Below are 22,500 nucleotides of genomic sequence, written 5' to 3'. Positions count from 1 at the left end.
AAAACACTAAAAAAAAAAAAAAAAAAAAATTAAAAATGCATAGGAATTGAGAGGAAGGAGAATGGGTCAATTTATACACCATCCTCTGTAGAGTATTTTGCTTTGCATAAAGTGCGCTCAGATGCAGGCGAAGTCAGTTAAAAAGTTCAAGAGGGGCTGTGTTGTCACACGTGGAGGAGGAAGACGACGAGGAGGCGGGAGGAGGGGTGGTGGTGGGGGAGGGGGTCACTCCCTGGACTGGTAGAAGAGGATGTATCCCGACTCGGAGTTCTTGGAGATGTCTGAGGTAAGTCCGTAAAACTCCTCGATGGCGTGAGCGTCGATTTTCTGCGGGGAGGTTTTTTTTTTTTTGACCGATGAGACAAACATGGCTCGTGTAAACAAAACAAAAAAAAAGAACAAAGGGAGAGAAAGAGGGTGACGCACCTCCACGATGTCATCGTCAAACAGCAGCCAGAAACCATGACTCTTCACGATGGTGATGTAATGCCCTCTGTTTGGGCCACTAAAGGAACACACGCGAGCATTCCATTACACAGCGATGTCAGGCAGTCCACCCGGGGCTGACGGCAACGGACACGTGCGTGCGTGCGTGGCTGACGGTACGTTGACAAAGTTCCGAAATTCACGCTTGGTGGGCGAGATTAAGTTTCAGTGGAGCTCTTTATGCAACTCCGTCAAACATGACTTAATTCTGAAGTCATCACTTCATGGCCACGAAAATAACCAAGAGGACAAGAAATGTGATTTTAACCCTTTCAGGGACTGCGGTTACGACAGTGGACAGCTAATCATGTGATCAGGTTCCATGAAGTGCGTGAAAGGGTTAATATGAATGCTCTTGGCTGATATTTGACAAGTTTCGGTGTCGACGCGGTCACGTTTTGATCCGACATGCGCACGAGGTCGGCCGATCGTCCGCCGCGTGCTTCACCTGCCGCAGTGGACCACCACAGCCACCAGGTCGTACATGCGATCCAGGTTGACGGCGTCGCCGGACGTGTTGAAGAGGCGCAGCTCCAGGGGGAAGACCACGCGGTACGACAGCTTGGTGTAACGGTGCAGCTGCTCCATGTACTTGAACCTCTTCAGGTGCAGCGCCAGGATCATGGGCAACTTCTTCACGCACATCCTACCGCAAAAGACGCAGGTGGGTGGCCAAAATGAGTCAATTTCTGTGACTAATCAATTCAGCCCCGACAAAAGTACTGCCGGAATTGATGGTAGATTATTTGGAGGAGCCCGTGAGTGACCGAGCTGCGTTCACAGACCGTTTCTGGGCCTCCTGCTTGCTGCAGCACATCTCGCAGTAGTACTTGTACTCGCTGCACAGCGTCTCCGTGTTGCTGAAATCCCTGCGGAGCGAACATGGGGGGGCGGTTATTCAATCTGACCTGTTTTTATCACATGATGCCGTTTCAAAATTAAATCTACCTGAGGCAGTGCGTTATCGACGTGTTCTGCTCCACGTCCACTGAAAGGTCGAGGAAGTCCTCATCTTTGCTGCTCACCTGGCAAAGACGTTGAGGGAAGCCTAAGACGGTGGCGGGCAAACTTTGGCATTCAAGTGCCACTCGATTGGATTTTGGAAATGGACAGATGAGGTTTAAAAAAAATACAAGTATAATAGTATAAGTATAATAATCAGATAATTCAGATTTTTAAATGTATATTATGAATGAATTTTATTTGATAAAATAATTCATAAAATGAATACAAATGAATTTTTTGAAATAAAATATCAAAAATATCAAATAAATTATAATAAAAATATTTTTTTCAAATTAAAACATGTCAAATGTTTTGTGTAAATTTGTTATTTTATTTGTAACTTTCAATCAATCATTTCATATATTTAATAAATTTGAAAAATGATCAATACATGTCACTAAAGTTATTGCAACATTTGGCTTGTCCCATCTGAGCTTAAGCATTTTAAAAATAAAATAAATTTTCAGAATGAAAATTAATAATAATAACAACCAAATAAATACAACTTCAATGAATACATAAATTGCTTATTTTGATTTGATTTTCCACTCGTCCCACCCATGACTGAACTTAATTTCAAAAATAAACGTTATTCGGTCTGCTTCTTACATTTTACGACCGACGATGAACACAATGGAGAAAACAAACATTTACTCGACCAACATTTTTTTTCCCCATTTCCTTGCGTTCAACAAATTCAATTCCCGCCTGCCGAATGCCAACGAAATGAAAAAGATCTCCACTTGAGCGAAGCCATTTCCCCCAGATGGCCACCTACCGTCTCACAGTTGAGGCAGCGCGTCTCGTTGGTCAGCGTGCCTTGGAAGATGTCGTGCACCCAGGTGGGCTCCGTCTTGTTCTCGGCCGCCGCCGTCGCCGTCGTCGTCGCCATCTCGGCGTCGGCGGGGGGCCCGTTGTTCTTCAGCCGGCCGTTCTGCTTCTCCTGCTTCTTCTCCTCCTGCAGGATGTCGGCCACCGTGTTGAGCAGGTAGTTGAGGAACTCGTGGGCGTCCTGCTGCATGTAGTTGTCGAAAAGGTCTGCAAGAAAAATTGCAAAGTCTGCACCCATTTTGACACTTCTTAAATGTCAATCACATTTAAAGCGTCAACGTTAACGTCTTCTCACCGTTCTCCTTGCGCAGGCGCGAGATGAACTTCTTGGGCGGGATGACGCCCACCTTCTTCTTCTGCGTGGCGATGGAGTGGAAGAGGTCGGCCAGGCACGTGAGCAGGTTTTCCTTCTTTTTCTGCTGGGCCTTGTAGGCCAGCACGTTTTCGCGGAACGGCCGGCAGAAGTAGAGCGCCTGCAGCACCGAGTTGCAGTAGCACGTGTTGCCAAACTGCCGGGAAGGAATCAAAGTCGAATGACGACAACCCGTGAGATGCGTTTAACCTTCCTCTTACGGTCGTTCTGTTCAGGAGCAGTAATAATGGCTGCCCCGGGGTCAATCTGACCCGGGGCACGTTTGTCCATCCACATGTGTTTATATCTCATTAGCAACTCCATTACTAAGCATTTCAAAACATGTTTAGTGCATTCCGGCTCAAAGATCATACTTGAATGGTTTAAAGAAGCCAAATTGAACACTCCCTTTCCGTTCAGGAGCAGAAATTGGGTCAAATTGACCTGGGCATGTTTAATGATGTAGATAGTAGAGAGCACAAAAACAGTCAAACTAGACTCGATTGTTTTGAGCTACCGATGTGGGCACGGAACAACCTCAACTCGTATCTGAAGGAACGACTGCATTTGTGTCGATGCTTACATTGACCAGACCAAAGTAATGTTCATTGATGGGGAACTGCTCGGGGCCGATGTCTTTCTCCAGTGCGGAGGCATTGGTGCCCTGCAAGCAGAGAGACAACAACCAAAAATAAGGAAGATTTGACCTAGGCAGAGATCTCCATGACGGTCTTTCCCACAGACTGCCGTTCGTTGGATAAACGAAAACGGATCCGGTCTAAATTGTCCAGGTGTGTTTTACACATGATTGCCAGGCCAGAGCATTATCTCTGCTCCGAGTCGGATTTTTCCCTCCGCGAGCTCAAAGCGAGGCTTTGTTGAGACGACACCGTCGACAATTTAGCCGGCGGGCGCCTTTGACGGCCCGTGGCGCTCGGTTCCGAGCGTCAAAGCAAAAGATGTTGAATGGAGCTTTGTGCCAGCGATCCGGGGGAAAGGAATAGCATTAGCGCACATTTACATCAATCGCTGTCTTTCGATTCATTGTTTGCTTTTCTACCAGCAGCAAGAGCTTTTGAACATCCAGTCAGGAAGGAGCCTGACAGACAAATCATGGACAGATTTAAGAGTGTTTAAGATTCAAGCAAAAAAAGTCAAATAAAAAGGAGAGGGTCCAATCCAACCAGGACATCGCCTGCTAAGTGACAAATCGTCGAACAAATATGGAGTTTCACTCTTTTTTTTCTCAAACTTTAGTTACAATTAAATTGTTCTCTCCAAAAACAAAATGAAGGGTTGAGTCCAATTATCTTCAAACCAAAAAGTGGTTAAATCCAGTGGTCTTGCGTTAACCTAGGTAAACCAAGAAGTGGCCTAGACAATAAAGAAGAACAACAGCAAACACAAGATTCACATTTTTTTCAATTTAGTAAAACTTGACTTTCTTTTTGGTGGATGTTTTGAGTTATTCCTTCCCTTTCAAAATACCAATATTGGTACAGTCCATTGTGTGAACCAGGAAGTAGAAAATGGCCTAAATTTGACATTTCACTGTTTTTGGAACCTCACGTCGTCACTATATACATTATTTTCTACACTAGATACATAAGTTTTTAGCGTTTCGCGGTACAAAAGGGAAATTCCTCCACCGCAAACTTAAGAAACTAACTAAAATTGGTACGGTCCACAGTATACCTACGTCACTGCGTCATAGTGACGGCATAGTGGGTTTAAGCGATCCGGGAGAAGCGTGAGTGCCTGAACGCAACACAAGCATGGATGACTATTCAGTCCGGTAGTGCCTTTCTCTTGCCCTCTGGTGTAAACTTCACACAACCAAAAGGCGCTAACGCTCTCTCGCACGCACACGATAAACGACAGAGCAACAGCTATCGGTCATACTCAACGGACCCCAGCCAGCCACGTATTCGGCTTTACGTGCCTACTTTCGGTCACCGCACACCACAAACCCTCGCTCAGGTTAACATGGAGAGGGTACTCCAGCTTGCGCCACAGACAACCGGAGCACTTAGTACTCACCATGTTACAAATGGAGGCGATGTTTCTGACAGTCATTTAGTTTACCGTGTCCCCGTGGCCGCCATCTTCAGGAAATAAACATGACCGACGGAGTAAACAAGTTGAATTGCAAGGCCACACACACTGCAAGAAGCCCAGTGGCGGCGTCGTAACGCAGACCCGCGGCACCATACGGGCAGCGACGACCCGCGAGAGATTGCAGAGGAACTCAAAGACGAAGCGGCTTCATCCCCAAAAGAGATGAAAATACAACATAATGGAGGCAAGTTACGAGGGCGAGGTTTATCATGTTAGCAAACAAACAGGAAAATGCTTCCGTGGTGACGTCACATAGCCCTGCCCACCTACCGCCAAACCTAATGATTGGTTCAGGGCTAAGTGTTTGATTGACAGTGACATGCACCCAATCAGAGAGTGGGATAGTGAACTTTAGTTTCACTGCACAACCAATCATTGGCATCTACAGTTAATTGAGCAAGGCGCCAAATGGAATGATTTAGGCCGAGAAATTTGATTGACAGGCAACTTCAGCTAATCACGAAAGTGGAATAGGAAAACTTGGCGTCGGCTGCAACCAATCATGAGCATCTCTTATTTCTCAATGGAGACGAAACATTGAATGAAATAAAAACGTTAATAAATAAACAAAACCAAAAGACACAATGACTTTGTGTTCATAATCTTTGGATATCTTTGTTTTGTTTACATTTAACTCACATTTTAAACATACAAGGGTTAAGAGTTGTGAGGAATTGCAAATTTGTTCAAATTTAGCTTCTTAGGTGCTGAATCTATATGAACTTGGAATATCCTCAATAAAAACGTTAACTTTAATCTAGGAAGACAAATACTCATTAAATTAAAAAAATAGAATACAATTTTACTAAATTCATTAAAAATGGCGATGTCTACTTTTCCCTTTGAACTCTTCAATAGTTTGTAATTTACTCTATTTACTAAACTCTTAAAATCATGTCAGCACCCCATTGCATTATCCAGCATGCCTGAAAGCATGATGTAGCCTTGAGGGGGTGGGTGGGGGGGGGGTGCTTTTAAAATGGTCCAGTATTCTCTCTGTAGGGGTTCTCCCACCTTCAGGCTGCACCATTCCGCTCTGTTTGTGCTTTCACAACAATCCCTCCGCAATTATCTCCTTAGCATTTAAATGTGGAGCCAGAAAAAAAAGAAAGGAAAACTACAAATAATTGAGATGAAAGGCACTTCAAAAGGGAAAAAGGGCAACGGAGGATGGGGAGGGCGTCGTGTTTCGGTATGAAGCTTCGTTTGCTTACATGATGTCAGCCTGTAATTGACGAGGAAACAATTGCAGCTGGTGGCCTTTCAATAGATAATGTTCCACAGACTTGTTTTGATATTTCTGTCCCTGTGTGGATGGATTATATTCATTTGTCTGAGTCACGCCGCCTTTTTTTTAAATATATATATATTTTTTATTGACTTCGTCATTGCTCTTGGTGTGCTTACATGTGGCTGTTTGGAGGGTGATGAAGACTCTCAGTGGCATTCATGAAACAAAAACAAAATCAGAGTTATCTTCCTCTTCGGGCCATGTAACTGATGTTCTGCTGTGGCCACCTTGGAATTTTGTTTCCACAACAAGTTCACGCCAGGTATGTGAAGCGTGGGATCCAAGGCAGGATGTTTGCACTTTCACTACACACGCAAGATTTTTTTCATGCATGGTGGTTTGATAGACATGAGCGTGTTTCCGGTAAAAGCAAAAGTAAAAAATGTGAAGCTGCGTCAAACTCAAATGGTCATCTTCAAATTCAATCTTGGGGGTGGGTCCCTGAGACTTTTTTTGTGCGTCCTGTTTTGATCAACATGTCTTCTCAAAATTCACACAACAAAATAATCATATCCTGTCGTGCTATTTTCCAGTGCGAAGGGCTCTCTTGCATAACAATTAAAATCCAAGGACGGCACAAAACTGTTGAAAAAGAAACTGACATTAAGCGCAATAAAGTTTGTTGTATATTTTCGCCACAAAAATCAATTCGCTCAAAATTTGCGGTCCTATGTTTGTCTTGCGTATTATTCCAAATCCGTAAAAAAATATTAGGCGTACTCACATTGTCGTGTAGGGTCAGTATAAAACCTAACTAAGACATGTTTGCCATCTAATGGCGATTGGTGATATTACAACTTCAAACTATAGTCAACACCTCCATATTCAGAGTTCGGCACCCGTGGCTTTGCATATTCGCAGATTTGTTGCTTTTTTTTTTCCAGTTTTCTTCATATTTAGTTTTTTTCCCCATTTTTTTCTAGGCCACACCCCTCAAAGGCACACAACCAATCCATGAACTCGACAGTATGAACAGTCATTTATTTCTCAGTTGCACAAAGCAACAGAGGATAGATGGTGAGTTATTATTATTCACACTCAAACATACGCACACACACGCACGCACACACAGTCACACACGCACACACTCGCCCTGGCATGCCTCTTGGCTTTGGTACACGGTGTTCCCATTTGTCTCCTGGACTGAAGTGGACATGGCTGAGGCTTCATTAAACAGATCAGCAGGGCATGATGGGGACACGGCAGATGGACATTCAGGCATCATCATCACAAAAACACTCAATGGAAGAAGAGACGGCATTTAGCAGTACATTCGGTATAGTATAAACATTAAACCTCAACTTAATATTAGATTTTTAATGAGTAGATTTTTGCAAAAAAATAAATAAATAAATAAAATGCACAAAACGAGTTCTTGCGCTTAATGTTGGTTTGCTGTTCAGCAGTTTTGTGCCGTCCTTGATGGGTGTAAATCAAGACATCATTTTAATTAATTTTGTTTTTTGCTTCAAAGCCTTTGTGGTTGGATCAGGAAAGTGAATCTTTTATGCCGTACATGCATTCTAATGAGAAATGACCCATGAGCAATGCAATATATTAAGAGCACATACTTTGTTCATAAGTGGCATCTGGTTATGAAGTTTTGTTGTCAAATGTGCCCCCCCCCCACTCCCCCAGTAGCACTGACAAAAAATTGTGGCTCCCTCCACCATTAGAGGCACTTAAAATGGCGGCGGGTGCGCGCTCACTCCTTTTTAACATGAAGTTGAATGTGACACAGACACATCTCCAGTTCTAAGAAAGAGGGTGTGCACAATTCTGCAACCACTATCTCATTTATTTATTTATTTTTACTCCCACTCTCTAATATACGTAAATAATATATAATGGAAGTACTAACTCCATCTGCAGTTTGCTTTTCCGGCTGAAGAGCGAACTGTATTTACTTTTAACGATGACACACTCACATAAACAAACAGCACAAGGTTGGCAATGCATCATGCCTTTTTTTTTTTCTTTTCTCATCAGCCTGACCCAAAAACGACGACGACTTGTATAGAAAAAGAGCTTGTTGACCCACTTTTTTTCCCCCGGTCCCTGTGGAGAGGACATTAATGCGGCATGTTGCTTTCTAAGTACTGACAGAACACGCAGCTCCCTCTACACGGTTATCGACTTCCTCCTTCGTAACGATTGGTGCTCGTAACTTAATTTTGGACGTGAATCAAATCAATCCCCTCCATTGAAATGAGTTGAAATGCCATTGTGACATTCCAGCCGCCTCAAAACACTTTTGTAGTTCCATGTTTGTTTACTTTGACTTTTCTCCCGAACTGATTTCGTGGAAATTTCAGAATTTCGACACACGTGTGCCAAAATACCCACATTTATACATTTTTTTTATTGCCTGAGAACACTGGTCCAGTTTGTTTGTTTGTACCAGCGCGCATCTATCCCAATCGTGAATGTATTGACGATTAGTTTCCGATCAGGAATATATTCCGGCACCCCGCCTGAATGTGCCTTGCTCATGTGCATAAAAACAGCAAAATAAATGGCAGGAAAATGAGACTGCGGCTTTTAAGCTACTTATTATTATTATTTTTTTCATACCAAGTATGCTCCAAGTAGCGGTTTTGAAGGAATGGGTTCAAGTTGTCTGACGCACGCGTCTTTCCTTTGTCGATGCCAATTTGTGCGTACGGTGTGTACGTTGAACAGCGTGTACCCTTCGGGAACAAGCGGATCACACGCACATCGGCCTGACGACACTGTGGCCCCCTCGCTGTGGTTTTCTACTTCACCGCCAGGCTTCCTAATGGACCTCAATGACAAGCGTGTGATAAGAAGAGCATTAGCACCGCTCAAGTGTTGGCTTGAGGAGCACAAAACCGGATAAAATATATGGACGACGATTTAAGATGTGTGTCACATAACGAACTTCCCCAAGTGTGAACATTTTAAGGGCCAAAGAAAGCATGGATAGATGGGGTGATGGATAGATAAGTGGGCGGATGGTGGTAGATTAATGTATTAATGGATGGATTTCCTAGATAAATTGATGGAGAGATGAATGATGGATGGTGAGAAAGATGGATGGGTTTGTGAGGAGACGGATGGCAGATTGATAGAGAGATCGATAGAGGGAAGGGTTGATCAGTATGTAGCCATCTACTGATAAAATCCTCCTTCAGTCGGTAGATCAGCAGATGGATGGATGTATGGGCAGGTAGGATGGATGGATGGCAGATTGGTACATGACATGGACAGACAGACGAATGAATGGATGGATGGATAGCCGTGTGGATGGCTGATGGGCAGGTTGATGCATAGAGAGAGCGGTGGATGGATGAAAAGGTGGATGGATGGGTGATGTGTGGATGGATGGATAGATACATTAATGGATGGATGGGGGATGGTTGGGTGGATGGATAGATTGGTAAATGGATAGATTGATGGATGACAGATTTATAGATGGAGGTTAGATGGCTAAATGAATAGACGGATGGATGGATGGATGATGGATAGATACATTAATGGATGGATGGTAGATGGATGGATGGGTGGATGGATGGATAGATACATTAATGGATGGATGGATTGATGAACGACAATATAAATGGTAGCTTGGCAGATCATAAATGGATGATCAATTGACGGAAAATGGATGGTAAATGATAGATGGATGTTTTGGGGGAATATGGGTAGATTGGTAAATGGGCAGATAGAAGGATGGATGGCTGGGTAAATTGGGAGATGGATGATAGATAGGTAGACAGATTAGTAAATGATAACTAGATAAACGGATAAGCGACTATCAGGCTCGCTTTGTTTCTCTCCATTTGTAAGGCGCGATTGGAAGCAGGCACCCTCATTAGTGGGCACATGCCAGAGCATTGGCGCCTGAGCGGAATCCGGAGGGCAGTGGGGTGGGGGGGGTGCGGGGGGGATGCACACGTGCGTGCCAAACAATGCCAGGCACTCGGACAGGCAAATTCCTTGTCCAAGTCCAGTGGCGCATCCATTGATCCAAGGAGGGAGGCCAACCGACACATTCTTCATAAGCAAAGCAAATCAGCGGTGCCTTGACCGCCAAGTTTCTTTTATTTCCTGAGCAAGATTAAAGGAAAGGCCATCACAGTGTTCCCCTGCATATACAAGTGTCACCCTTTGGAGCCATCTTGCTGCAAAGGAACTATGTTGAGGTAAGGGGAGGAGCTTCGCTCAGTCAGGCCATAGCCCTGTCTAATAGAAACTTAGAGCTTTGCAGTCATCATTTTTATGACGAATTTCATGTGAGTTTTCGCGACACACAACACTGTAATCTATTGTAGCCAACCAAAACTGCTTAAGAATGAACGACAGCTCTGTATTGTATCAACAATATTTTGGGGCCAGTTGTATGTCAAGGTAGCACTCAAAGATTCACAAATTCACGAATTCACTCAGACGAAGAACCCGGAACGAGACGCAAGCCTCAAAAGACCTCCCCCAAGGCACCTCAAGGTGTTCACATCTGTCACCTCTGTTAGCTTAGCTGCGTTCACAGGTGTCTAATCCGCCCATTCTTCACGTGACGCTCTGTGAAAGGCCTGAACTCATCTGTCGTCAAGTTCGGACCCGATGTTGCCGGACAAAAGATGACAGAATGTGCCAAAACAAACCTGCTATTGACAGATAGAAAAATTTGTTTTCTTGAACAAAGCCTTCTTGTTAATTGGCAGCAGCAGAATCAGGCACGACTCATTGTTATGTGCCCGCTCGACGGCTCACGGTGTCCTGCTGCAGATTGCAAAGGGGACATCGTCTGGCTCATGTCACACACAACAAGGCACGGCGCAGGCGTGGGCCACTGCATAAACTGTTTATGTAAAACCCTAATATTCGTTCTGGGACAACCAAAGGCACCTTGATACGGGCCGACATCCTTCTAAAAACTGATAAAACCTACGAGGAACTGTTGTCAAATTAATAAATCAATAAATAAAAATATTCAACCCACAATTGCTCACAGTACATCATAATAAACTGGTGTTTCAGTGGACTGGATATGGCGGGGCACTTGGCCACTTGGCCCAAATGCAAAATTGCATCCACAAGAAGTAACTTTTTTTTTTTTTTTTTGGGTGCAAAATTATCATTCAAAAATCTTTTTTTATAATGAATTTTACAGTATAATTTGCTGGATGCAAAACTGCAATCAATCCCGGCGTTCATCGAGCATTTTCTCCCTCGGAAGTTTTACTGCGCATGAAGGAAACAACAAGGTGAAATGAGAAATAATCAGGCAGTTTAAAGTCTTAAAAGCATAAACGTTCATGTCACATGCAGTAGAAACACTCTTGTGGGTCTTCTGTTATTGCTGCAACACTAAGTGCTTTTAATCTGGCAGGGGGTGCGAACACAGACACACACACACGCACACACACAGGATAATAGTTCGTCCGGGCACGTGAACGACGGAGCCCAATTATCCACCGCCGTGCCAGAGATCAGCTTGCGGAATGTAAACAGGCGGCGTGGCATGAATGGAGATTGAATCTGGATTGAAATATTTTTCAAGTTTCCCCATAACTTTGACTCGCTGCTTAAAGCTGGAATTCCTCAGGTGGGAGGAGGGCCGACGTGTGTGCTGGTGCGTGCCAGAAAAAAAAAGGCAAAAATTAATCAGTCTTCCTGAATCAAAAAGTATTCTTATACTTTTACTAATGTCGCCAACTGACTGACGAAAAAAAAGCTAAATTAGCAATACACACTCAATACAAATACAATACAAACATACAGTAGCTAATTTATGAAAGTTTATTCATCCATTTTCTGATCCGCTTATCCTCACGAGGGTGGCGGGGTGTGCTGGCAAGTTTCCCCACAACTTTGAGTCGCTGCTTAAAGCTGGAATTCCTCAGGTGGGAGGAGGGCCGACGTGTGTGCTGGTGCGTGCCAGAAAAAAAAAGGCAAAAATTAATCAGTCTTCCTGAATCAAAAAGTATTCTTATACTCTTACTAATGTCGCCAACTGACTGAAGAAAACAAAAGCAAAATTAGCAAATGATAGCATAAAAACATCAAATCTAGGAAGTAAAAGTCAAAAGTCCACACAAGAAGGCCGGAGCCGGAATCGAACCCTGGCCCTCTGAACTGTGAGGCGGACGTGCTAACCAGTCGGTCACTGTGCCGCCTCTTATGAAAGTCCACTAGCTTAATGCTAACACACTATGCAAAACGCCATAGACGAGCTGACAAAATTAGCATTGATGTTGTGGCAGTTTTTACCCTTTAATGAAGCAATGCAAGTAGACGACAGACACTATGTCAAAACTCACAGTCACGTATTCTTATTCATCTGCGAAAAATGACAACTAATACTGCAGTGTACTGAGCCATTTGGTTGTGATCGTCTTCTTTGTGTGTCATACCCGAGGTGTGTCAGGAAAATCGAGATTACCACCTCAACCAAGTGCAGTATTTGAACTTTGCTACGTCTCACCACTGATGTGTGCGTTTGTGTAGGGGGGTGTCTATTGTTCTCACACACACACACACACACACACACACACACACACACACACACACACACACACACACACACACACACACACACACACGAAAAGAAGGGCCAAGCCCCCCCTCCCCCGCTCAGCCTCCTCCCGTCACTGTTGACATTGAGAGGTATGCAAATGGCGGAACATGTCGGCAGGTTTGCATTTCAATACGAAAGCACAACAAGCGCTCTTCGCTTTTGTGCGCGCTTGCGTGCGTGCGCCAACAGGCCAACGGCTTTTCCACGCGTTGCTCGTTGCCAATGCTAAACCGGGCCGACGTACGCGCAAACAAGACAAGCGCCTGGCAAGGATCCACGCGAGATCCCTATCAAACTCCATCAAAGTCAAATGACTGCCGACAGTATACTGGAAGGGGCAAAAGTAGGTCCAGTGAACCCGTTTTATGTCCGGGGATATATTTCAAACCACCCACAAAAATAGTTGTTTGATTTTTTTAAATATGTATATATATGATATATGCAGACACACTATTCTGAAGAAATAGCACAATAAAATAAAGAGAACTGTTTATTTCTGTTTCAACTGGCATGGTGTCCTGATATTAATGACTAGGCCACGCCCCTTAAAAGCTCACATCCAACATACACATACGCCAGTCAAATAGAAATGACACTTTATAAAGGCGGTTTGTTATTAGTTTTTTTTTTTTTTTACCTCTCTCTTTTATTATCATGATTTGATACAAAATTCTGTATTCATTTAATAATAACTAATTTCAAAGGGGACATTTGAATCTCTACCCTGGAGTTGAATATTCCCTGACCAAAAAAACAATAAACTAAAGTAAAACTCAACAATGAAGATGATAAGCATCTGTCATGCCCCCGGGCTTGCCCAGGTTGGGGTGGGGGGGGGTACCCTCAGGCTCGCATGCCTTGGGAAGTTCCTCATGTGTGTGTCAACAAGGACATCCTTCTTTGAACCCCCCCCCCCCCCCCCCCCAAAAAAAAAAACTCCCCCGATTTTGTATTTCACTGCCTGCCCTCATCCCCTTGGGCCAGCACCCCTAATTACCCCCACATTCCATTTGCAATGAATACCCCAATGATCCTTGACAATTACCCTCAATCTGACTAAATAGACCCCCCCCCCACACCCCCATATCAACCCCCACCTTACTAACAAGCCTTTATAGGCACATCAGTGTGAGTGACCTTCTAATTCCCTACAGTAGAACTGTTAAGATCCATTCTGGAATTTTCACTCAGTTACAATGTCATACATGTGTGAAACTGCCACAATTTAGATTCGATTGACATTTCTATCGATCTAAAGAGGCCCCTATGGAAATAATTCTCAATCATTTCCCAACAACACAATCGTTAGCTCAAACTCTGTATCAAATATAAACGATTTAAGCACCACTGCATCCATACTGCGTATTTAATGTAACGGCAAAGGCATATTGTCAACACGAGTCTCACAAGACATCCCATGGGGCACTGGCCCATTTGCCCCTGATGTAAAAATGACCAAACTGCCCAGTAAAAGATGAGTAGAATTTAAATCTGGGTCAAACATAAAGTACGTGAACACAATTGCAGCGTTATCCTGTACCTAAATTAATGGCAAAGGCATATTGTCGATGTTAGTCTCAAATTTGGTAATAAATCTAAAATATGTACAAAGGAAATCAAATGTTACAGGAATATTATGCATTACAAATTGAATAAATGCTCAGAAATAAATACAAAAAGTGTATTGGATGAGTAAGGTCACTTTTTTGTACCTTGACTTCATTGCCGTAAGCACTGGAAAACGTCACAAGCTATACGTATTTGGAAGATGGATGCTATGTCAAGATGAGTCAGTGGTGGTCTCCAATTTGGGTGCAGCTCGCTGTCATCGGCACTCTTATCAGAATGACATACCAGAGCGTAATCAGTGCCAGCGTGGCATGCCAACAGGGCTCAGGGACCAAATGCGTGAAAGACGGACGACTACGACCGAGCAGCAGGAGGCTAAATGTCAGGAAAGTGGGACACAAACACGTCAAGTCATGTTTACTTGCTGCCGACTGTCAATCAAATCAGAAAATTATTGGATTTAAAACACCATATTGAGGTTTTTGTTGTTGCTTTGTAAGGATGATGATATGCATACATTGTGTTTTCTAAGTGAATAACAACTCGTATTAGAAATAAAATACAGATCTGGTGGATCTGGCAGGGCAATGACCCAAAAAATTAGTTTAGTGGTTTATCCTCGTTTTTTCAAGATTTTTTTTCTTTTTTTTGGGGGGAGGGGGGTTAGAACTATTCGTACCCAATCATCGCCCCCAACCGCCCTTGAGCTGCCACCTGTTCGAGCAGAAATTGGGCTTTGCCATCCACGTGTAGGCGGGGCCAACCATCGACGCGTCTCGATTTTCAGCCAATTACGAGGAGGCACTGCTGCCCGCCCTATAAAAGACGTCGGCGCTTCTTGGAAGCTCAGTCTATTTTGGAGACTTTTCCCTCTCTGTTGCCGACCACACATTCATATAAATATATGTGGAAAAAGGAATTGTTTCCACACGCGAAGAAGCCATTTTGCTACGAGTTTCGAAAGACTTGAACCGGCGAACCTTCAGTGACAAATAGAGGACAACAACAGCGGGAAACAAACATGCGTTTGATCCACAGCATGACGACCATCGCGGAGTGCTCAACCCCGGACTACTCGCTGCCTAACCGGGCAATTAAAATAGCCGTGCTAGGGGCAGGCGGAGTGGGCAAAACTGGTAAGAGAACTAAACGGCAATCAAAGCTCAAAAAGTTCTTATCGTTGGAGCGTGTTGAGTGGTGTTCAACGGTTACTTTGTGCTCATTTTCAGCGCTCGTTGTGCGGTTCTTGACGAGGAGATTCATTGGAGACTACGAGAGGAATGCTGGTGAGTTCACGAACACTAAGTTTGAGTCGGACCTTTTGGTACTCATGAGCGCATCAAAACCTAGCATGTTACGCTTTTTTGTCGATTGGCATTGGTTTTTAATGTGGTCGAGTTTTACTCATGGAAAAGCTATGACATTTTTGTTTTACATTTTATGAAAAATAGGACGATTATTATTTCAAACTGTTTATTTGAATGCCTCTGATGAAATTCTTATTTTTACAGATTTAAATATACATGTATGCTTCGTAAAATCAGTCGTAGTTTTGATGAAATGAATTTGAAGAATATCTTTTTTCATACGTAAAAAAATACATTCAAATAAAAAAATGGATGAAAAAAATGAATACATTCAAATAAAACAATGTTTTTAAATGTAATTGTAAATGCATGCATCAAATCAGTTATTTGTTTATAGTCAATTATTAGTTTTGTTTGAACATTTGAAAATGAGCTAGAACGATTGCATTATTCCAAATTAATGCATGGAAATAAAGCAAAATATATATATTTTTTTAATGACACTTGATGGACTGCAGATGTCGTTAAAAAAAAAAAAAAACGGGAAGAGCGCAATGACAACCCAAATGAATTGTCTTATGTGTGTGTGTGTAGGTAACCTGTACTCCAGAGAGGTCCAGGTCGATGGCGAGCAAGTCACCCTCCAGGTTCAAGACACGCCCGGGGCTGAGGTAACAGTTCCAGCATCTTCTAATGAAGCGTGATGATGTCATCCGATGGCAATATGAGATGCGAGTAGCCATGCCTTTTTAAGCAAAATCTTCTGAGACTGGAAGAGTCACAGAAAGGCACAGACTTGGAACGAGATGGTCAAATTGAGTTAAGCTGTAAGGTTCATTTTTAAATTTCAGCCAATATCCAGAAGTAGGTGTCTGTTTAAGTGATACATCTGGACTCTTCTGTATTAGAAAAAAAATATGCATACACCTGACTTATTAAAAAAAACAAAAAAAAAAACACACTACTTCTCAGTGGAACAGTTGGTGTCAATTGAGGCACTGAGAAGTATTGTTTTTTTCATTTAAGTCCCCAAATGAATATTAGTCTTAGTACGAGGATCCAACCAATGAGTTTGATATTTTACAGGGAAAAAAAAAGATATTTGAAAAAAATATGTGTAAAGTAACTTTTTTTGGTGAAATGCCGTGAAACTTCAAAATAAAACCCATGCCATCTTTGACAAGAGTTGCATTTGAAATATGACCGACAGAGTTCAAGTGAAAGGAGAGCTAATTTTAACACTCATAGTGCGCATGGAGAGAACACATCCATGCTTCCCGACATTGCATCTGGCTGGGCCTATGAGAGGAAGGAGAGGGATGTCATTGACCCAAAATAACTTTCTGCCAGACATACATGGCCTTTACTTCCTGCTCATACCTACCAAACAGCATTTTCTGTTTCAAAGGAACGATGTTATCGCTATTTAATTGGCAAAACTCCAACCTATTATTTTGAAAAGGCCTCGAACCAGCCGGCCAATAAATTGTCCGGACCCCGGTTTGCCACCAATTGAGCTGCTGTCAACTCGAGTGGGCTAACTCTGAACCCCAAAAGTTTTAAGACCTGGTTTCACGTGTGGGAGAAATGTGAACTGACCTTTTTTGTTTTTCGTTTTCCAGATGAGCGACAACGGCGCGCTCCTCCCCGACCACGTTTCGTGCTCCCTGCACTGGGCCGATGCCGTGGTGCTGGTGTACTCCGTCACGGACCGCCGCAGCTTCGAACTCGTCCCGCAGCTGCATCAAACCGTGTCGCGTTGCGCTACTAGCGGCGGAAGGGCGCCCCCTGTGGTCCTGCTGGCCAACAAGGCGGACCTGCTTCACCTGCGCTGCGTGGACCAGGAGCAGGGCCCCCTGCTGGCCGCCACGCTGGGCTGCACCTTTTACGAGGTGTCGGCCAGCGAGGACTACAGCCAGGTGCACGGGGCCTTCCACCGGCTGTGCTGCCAGCTAGCCAAGCAGCGGCCGCCGCTCCCGCCGTCGCCACCTGCGCCCGCTGAGAAAAGGCGCCCCAAGTCGCCCAACGTGCAGGACCTGAAGAGGCGTTTCAAGCAGGCGCTCTCCGCAAAGGTCCGTACGGTCACGTCAGTGTGAGGCCGCCGCCTTCTTTGCGGCGGATTTTTTTCCTCCGTTTTTTTTGGTTCTCGGAGAAGATGCTTCTCAAGTGACGTCCTGAAGGAGGGTGACCATGAAGAGCGTGAGAGGCTCTTCTTCTTTTGCCTCTCAAGTGGCGGACGTTCCTCCAGACCGTTCCGCCGCGGTACACGCCCCAGGCAGGACACAAGATGGCGGGGTGGAGCACGGCAGCGTTGATGCACTTTAAAAACACTGTGGATTCAACAACCAACGTTTTGGGTTTTTTTTTGTGTGGTTTGCTGTTTGTTGGTGGTGGCGGTGGTGTTATTTATTTGTTGACGATAAACACGGTTTGTGTTCACAATAAAAGGATGAAGTCCATTTTTGTCTGTTGTTTTCACTTTGAACACTTGACCTGTAAAAGTCACTGAAAAAAATTGGAGCCTTTTTTACTATTTTGGACCTCTGAGCTTAACAATGGCATCAAAAATGGCCCAGGGTGATGCAGAGCAACCACACAAAAAAAAAAAACAACTTGAATAGCAATCTAAACGTTTTATTACACTATTTGTATAATTTTATTGGAATATACTTAATAAAATGTCATTATGTGAATTTTTCAATACATTAAAAAATATATTGAAACACCTTTTCAGTATTTTAATGTATTAATAAAACATCTGTATTTAATCAAAAGTAAATTAAAAATCAATTTTCTACACTGCCTAAATTTTTTTAAAAATTTACTAACAGTTTAAAATGTGCATTTTAAAAATAAATGCATTAAAAGAAAAAAAAGTAGTTTTATAAAAATATATTTCTGTAAAACATTTTAAAAAATGTCAGATCTATGGATTGAAAATCAAACAGCACTGTGTCTAAAATATGACAATGAAACATATTTCTACATATTGAAAAAATACAGCTATTCAATGAAACGTTCCTCCCATATTACATTTTTTCCCCAAAAAATTTCATTTCAGTGAAAACAAGTTATTTCAAACATTTAAAAACCGTTCTTCAAAAATGATGAACATATTTTTAGTTTGCAAAAATACATTTTAAAATGCTGAAAGGTCAGCACTTCGTACATGATAAAAGGTGTGTGCAACAGCCTGTTACGCAATTCTCACACCGAACAAAACCGCAGAGAACCTTGTCGAGTTTGCTCTTTGTCTCCGCCGACCGCACGGCGTCCTTGGCACACTACTTATGAAACAGCGTGACAGTGGCGCTGAGAATCAGGCAGCGACGAGGCCACATCAGACGACGACGAGGAATTCTCGCACCATGTGAATTTCACAGCGCTGACCTTGTTTTGCGAAACGCATCTGCTGAGAGAGAGAGACGGGCGCTCTTTTACGAGATGAGACGAAGGAAAAAGTCTCGCCTGAATGCGAGTGTGTCTTGATGACTTGATGAGTGGGTCCCACAAGGGTTTGCTGATGGACTAGAAGACTGATTAGCATTTTACGTGACATTAAAATGGATTCGAAAGACATTTTTAATAAAGAAAATTCTGGAACCTAACCAAATGAATTAGGGGGCGGTTTTGATGAGCTGATGATGATGCGTTCGAATATTTTCTTTATTTTCCACGTACAGTACAGTTCGGCAGCAGTTGAGTCACCTACTTGTGGGATTTTTTTTTTCTCAATATTTTCAAAACAATTACTTTTTTTTTTCAAATACATTCATTTTTGAACTTGTAATTTTATTTCAAATTTATTAGGCGAAGCCAACCTCCGTTTTTCATCCAAAATGCCATTGAAAGGGTATCATTGCTTATTCAGTCTAAATATAAATATCAAAAAACATGAATTAGGATTTTTATTTATTTATTTATTTATTTTTTATGTATAATCAATGACTATTCCTTATTTTAGTATAACTGTTAACTATGTAAACAAACAACCACAACAACATTTCACTCCTCTGTTCAGAGTGAAAGTCTTTTCTCAAGCGGGACAATTTCTAAACTTCTTTCACCTTGGGTACGCTAATGCTAACGCTAACGCTAACGCTAACGCTAATAGCGAGGTCCTCCTTGCCTCACCCACGAATGAGCTCTCCTAAGTGTCACTGCCGGCACACGGGGTGCTAGTTTTATTGAAAACGGGTGCATTCACTGATATTCGACTTTTAAACAAGGTTCAGTCCATGATAATAATTACACTTGACTTCATGCACAGTTTGTGTGAAAAACTTCTACTTATATGCGCCTTTTTTTTTTTTTTAAATAACTCTCTGTACTTTGATTTAAGTACAGTGTGTGAGTACTTTTTGGTCGGCCGCCTCATACTCCGATGTCGGGCGTCAGTCTTTGGGTGGCAAAGAGCAGCTCGGGAACGTCGGCAGGCCTCAGCAGCCTGGTGGACACGACCAGAACCTGCGGTTGGAAAACACTAGATGAGACCTGACATCTGAAGTCACAATGAGTGCGAGAGTGAAAAGTTATACACTGGATTTACACAAAAGGGCTGTTTCGAATATTTTGATTTTCATGGCACTAAAAGTATCACTGGGGGCGCAGGATGCAGGTCTCACGCAAAGCCAGCTCTAACTGCGCACATGGGTGAAGTTTCCTTTCTGTTGGTATTTTTGCAGACACGTGCCATGAGGAACTGGTGTCTGCGCTGTTGTGGGCGTGAACACAGCTACCCAGTCAATGGATGTTGCTCCTCTCATTCCTTTGAAATTCAATGTAGGAGAGACCATTGGTCAACATTTTTTTGAATGATAATAATAATAACGTGTTCAATGTATTGATTACTACAATGATTCAGAGGGTTCCATGCACACCGTAGTGATATTCATTCATCAAATACGATGACATCCAGCACACAAATCCGTGGAGCTCAGAATCTGTCTGCCTGCTCCTCTTTCAAGTCCACCAAAATCACGTTACATCACCTGCACCACAACTTAGACCTGTTTTTAGCTGGTCTAAAGTCTACTTTCAGCCACCAAATGGACTAAATAAATAAATAAATAAATAATAAAGCCCCCTGGGCAATTTTTTTTACAGGCAATTCAACAGAAAAGCCACGCAAGCACACCAAAAAGGTGCAGAGCCCAGATTCGAACCCACAACCTCTGAACTGTAAGACAGTCATGCTATCCACCCGCTTGTAATACGACTTTTCCAAACACTGTCCCTTATCGATAAACTTGCAATTTTCTTTCTTTCAAGCGTGCCACAAATGTCCGCTTTTTGCGCCCCCAGACGCCAGACACCAGAAGTCGGCTTCTCATATTTGCCGGGTTTGTGCCGTCGCTCTGCGGACGTTCCCGTAACAACGCTGATGTCATTTGCTTTGAAAAGGAACACAGAGTAGCTTTTCTACCTCGCCGCCTTTTAAGGAGAGCTTGCTTGATGCCTTTCATCCAAGTGTGTTGGTTTTTTTTTTTTCTAGCTCTACAAAGTGAAAGAAAAATCGTTGGTTTCGAGTGGTTTCGTGTTGCAAACGTTTTTTTTTTTTTTTTTGTAGTCTGATCGGGAAGCTTTTATGAGAGCAGTCGTCGTTGTACTGGAAAAATGGAAATGGTGTCGACATATTCCATATCCTTGAACCCCAGCTTCGGGTCTACGCACTAGTATGCTATCAGTCCTCACAAGGAAGGCAATTCAGCGCACTAGTAGAAAAACCGTCTTACTAGTAGCCTGTATGAAATATCCGCATATATTTTTTTTTATTTAACTAGTGTACTATGGAAAACATTTTCAGCATTCATTTGAAAATGTTACGGTCCGTTAACTGATCCACTCTCTGTCCTCACTAATCTGAATATTCAGCGTAGGGCGAGAATGACTCGGCCGCACTAGTCGAACGACTGTTGTCTTACTAGTACCCGTAGCACTTTTTCCCACTACTGCCTTTTTCCACTACGAAATAACATTTCTGGTTACTAGTGGCAAAACATCAGGTTACTAGTGAGTCAAGGCTGTGCACTAGTTGACATTTGCATGCAACTTAAAACAATTCGTGACGCGCTACGATGTGAACTAGTACAACATTATAATGTCAGTAGCATTTATTTGATATCTAGGTTAAAGTTGTACTTGTAGACCAAAAAAGAGGAGAAAAACATAACTAGGAAGACGAGTGAGGCCAAAGAGCGCACTAGTACATGTACCCGAAGTTGGCTATCTGGGATATGGAACGAGTGCCCACACAGTTTTCCATATCTATGTGGTGTTGGCATGACAACACCTGCGTCAGTCATATTGTGCTTTGACAAAGCTATTCCAGTAAATAACTTCTGTACTTCGTGCATGTGTGTGAGGAAATGTTATATAATGTGGTCCAGGTCCCCGAGACCTCACCTCGGCGCCGACCTCCCGACTCGCAACCTTGTAACATAACAAGTCGAGAAGTTCGACCTGGGCCCACCAGAAGTCGGCTTCTCATATTTGCCGGGTTTGTGCCGTCGCTCTGCGGACGTTCCCGTAACAACGCTGATGTCATTTGCTTTGAAAAGGAACACAGAGTAGCTTTTCTACCTCGCCGCCTTTTAAGGAGAGCTTGCTTGATGCCTTTCATCCAAGTGTGTTGGTTTTTTTTTTTTCTAGCTCTACAAAGTGAAAGAAAAATCGTTGGTTTCGAGTGGTTTCGTGTTGCAAACGTTTTTTTTTTTTTTTTTGTAGTCTGATCGGGAAGCTTTTATGAGAGCAGTCGTCGTTGTACTGGAAAAATGGAAATGGTGTCGACATATTCCATATCCTTGAACCCCAGCTTCGGGTCTACGCACTAGTATGCTATCAGTCCTCACAAGGAAGGCAATTCAGCGCACTAGTAGAAAAACCGTCTTACTAGTAGCCTGTATGAAATATCCGCACATGAGTGAGACAATTTGGGCATGACAGTATAACTGCACTAGTTGACCTCTGTGTGCTACTAGAGATATATATATATATATAT

At 43.0% G+C, this 22,500-nt stretch overlaps 3 protein-coding genes across 4 annotated transcripts in view; 1 reads left to right on the top strand and 2 right to left on the bottom strand.

Annotated features, from left to right (window-relative positions):
• The window catches only part of usp46 (ubiquitin specific peptidase 46), a 7,128-nt gene extending 2,073 nt beyond the window's left edge, over positions 1–5,055 (bottom strand). Inside the window, exons 1-9 of the mRNA XM_019897290.1 lie at positions 4,715–5,055; positions 3,258–3,338; positions 2,618–2,831; positions 2,270–2,529; positions 1,435–1,511; positions 1,272–1,355; positions 935–1,132; positions 427–505; positions 1–327 (exon numbers count right to left, since the gene is read on the bottom strand). The exon at positions 1–327 is cut by the window's left edge and continues 2,073 nt beyond it. Coding sequence (XP_019752849.1) covers positions 226–327; positions 427–505; positions 935–1,132; positions 1,272–1,355; positions 1,435–1,511; positions 2,270–2,529; positions 2,618–2,831; positions 3,258–3,338; positions 4,715–4,750 — 1,131 coding nt within the window. The 5' untranslated portion in view covers positions 4,751–5,055 and the 3' untranslated portion in view covers positions 1–225. The remainder of the gene's footprint in view (positions 328–426; positions 506–934; positions 1,133–1,271; positions 1,356–1,434; positions 1,512–2,269; positions 2,530–2,617; positions 2,832–3,257; positions 3,339–4,714) is intronic.
• A 9,837-nt stretch (positions 5,056–14,892) lies between these two features.
• rasl11b (RAS-like, family 11, member B) lies at positions 14,893–17,959 on the top strand. The gene is made up of 4 exons (XM_019896418.1): positions 14,893–15,329; positions 15,423–15,479; positions 16,095–16,171; positions 17,123–17,959. Exons 1-4 carry the CDS (start codon positions 15,215–15,217, stop codon positions 17,594–17,596), a joined length of 723 nt encoding a protein of 240 aa, XP_019751977.1. The 5' UTR covers positions 14,893–15,214; the 3' UTR covers positions 17,597–17,959.
• A 1,474-nt stretch (positions 17,960–19,433) lies between these two features.
• The window catches only part of scfd2 (sec1 family domain containing 2), an 89,240-nt gene continuing 86,173 nt past the window's right edge, over positions 19,434–22,500 (bottom strand). Inside the window, exon 10 of one of the 2 annotated variants that reach the window (XM_019897034.1) lies at positions 19,434–19,973. In XM_019897034.1, the coding sequence (XP_019752593.1) occupies positions 19,875–19,973 (99 nt within the window). In that variant the 3' untranslated portion in view covers positions 19,434–19,874. The remainder of the gene's footprint in view (positions 19,974–22,500) is intronic. The other variant, XM_019897035.1, reaches the window with a different exon arrangement.

This window comes from Hippocampus comes, unplaced genomic scaffold (assembly GCF_001891065.2).
Source record: "Hippocampus comes isolate QL1 unplaced genomic scaffold, H_comes_QL1_v1.1 scaffold22, whole genome shotgun sequence".
Taxonomy (NCBI): domain Eukaryota; kingdom Metazoa; phylum Chordata; class Actinopteri; order Syngnathiformes; family Syngnathidae; genus Hippocampus; species Hippocampus comes.
This window is presented reverse-complemented; position numbering and strand designations above follow the sequence as displayed.

Coding starts and splice junctions, on each gene's coding strand:
- rasl11b (XM_019896418.1), top strand. CDS start 15,215: ATGCGTTTGATCCACAGCATGACGACCATCGCGGAGTGCTCAACCCCG. Junction 15,480..16,094: donor AGACTACGAGAGGAATGCTG/GTGAGTTCACGA, acceptor GTGTGTGTGTAG/GTAACCTGTACTCCAGAGAG. Junction 16,172..17,122: donor AAGACACGCCCGGGGCTGAG/GTAACAGTTCCA, acceptor TTCGTTTTCCAG/ATGAGCGACAACGGCGCGCT.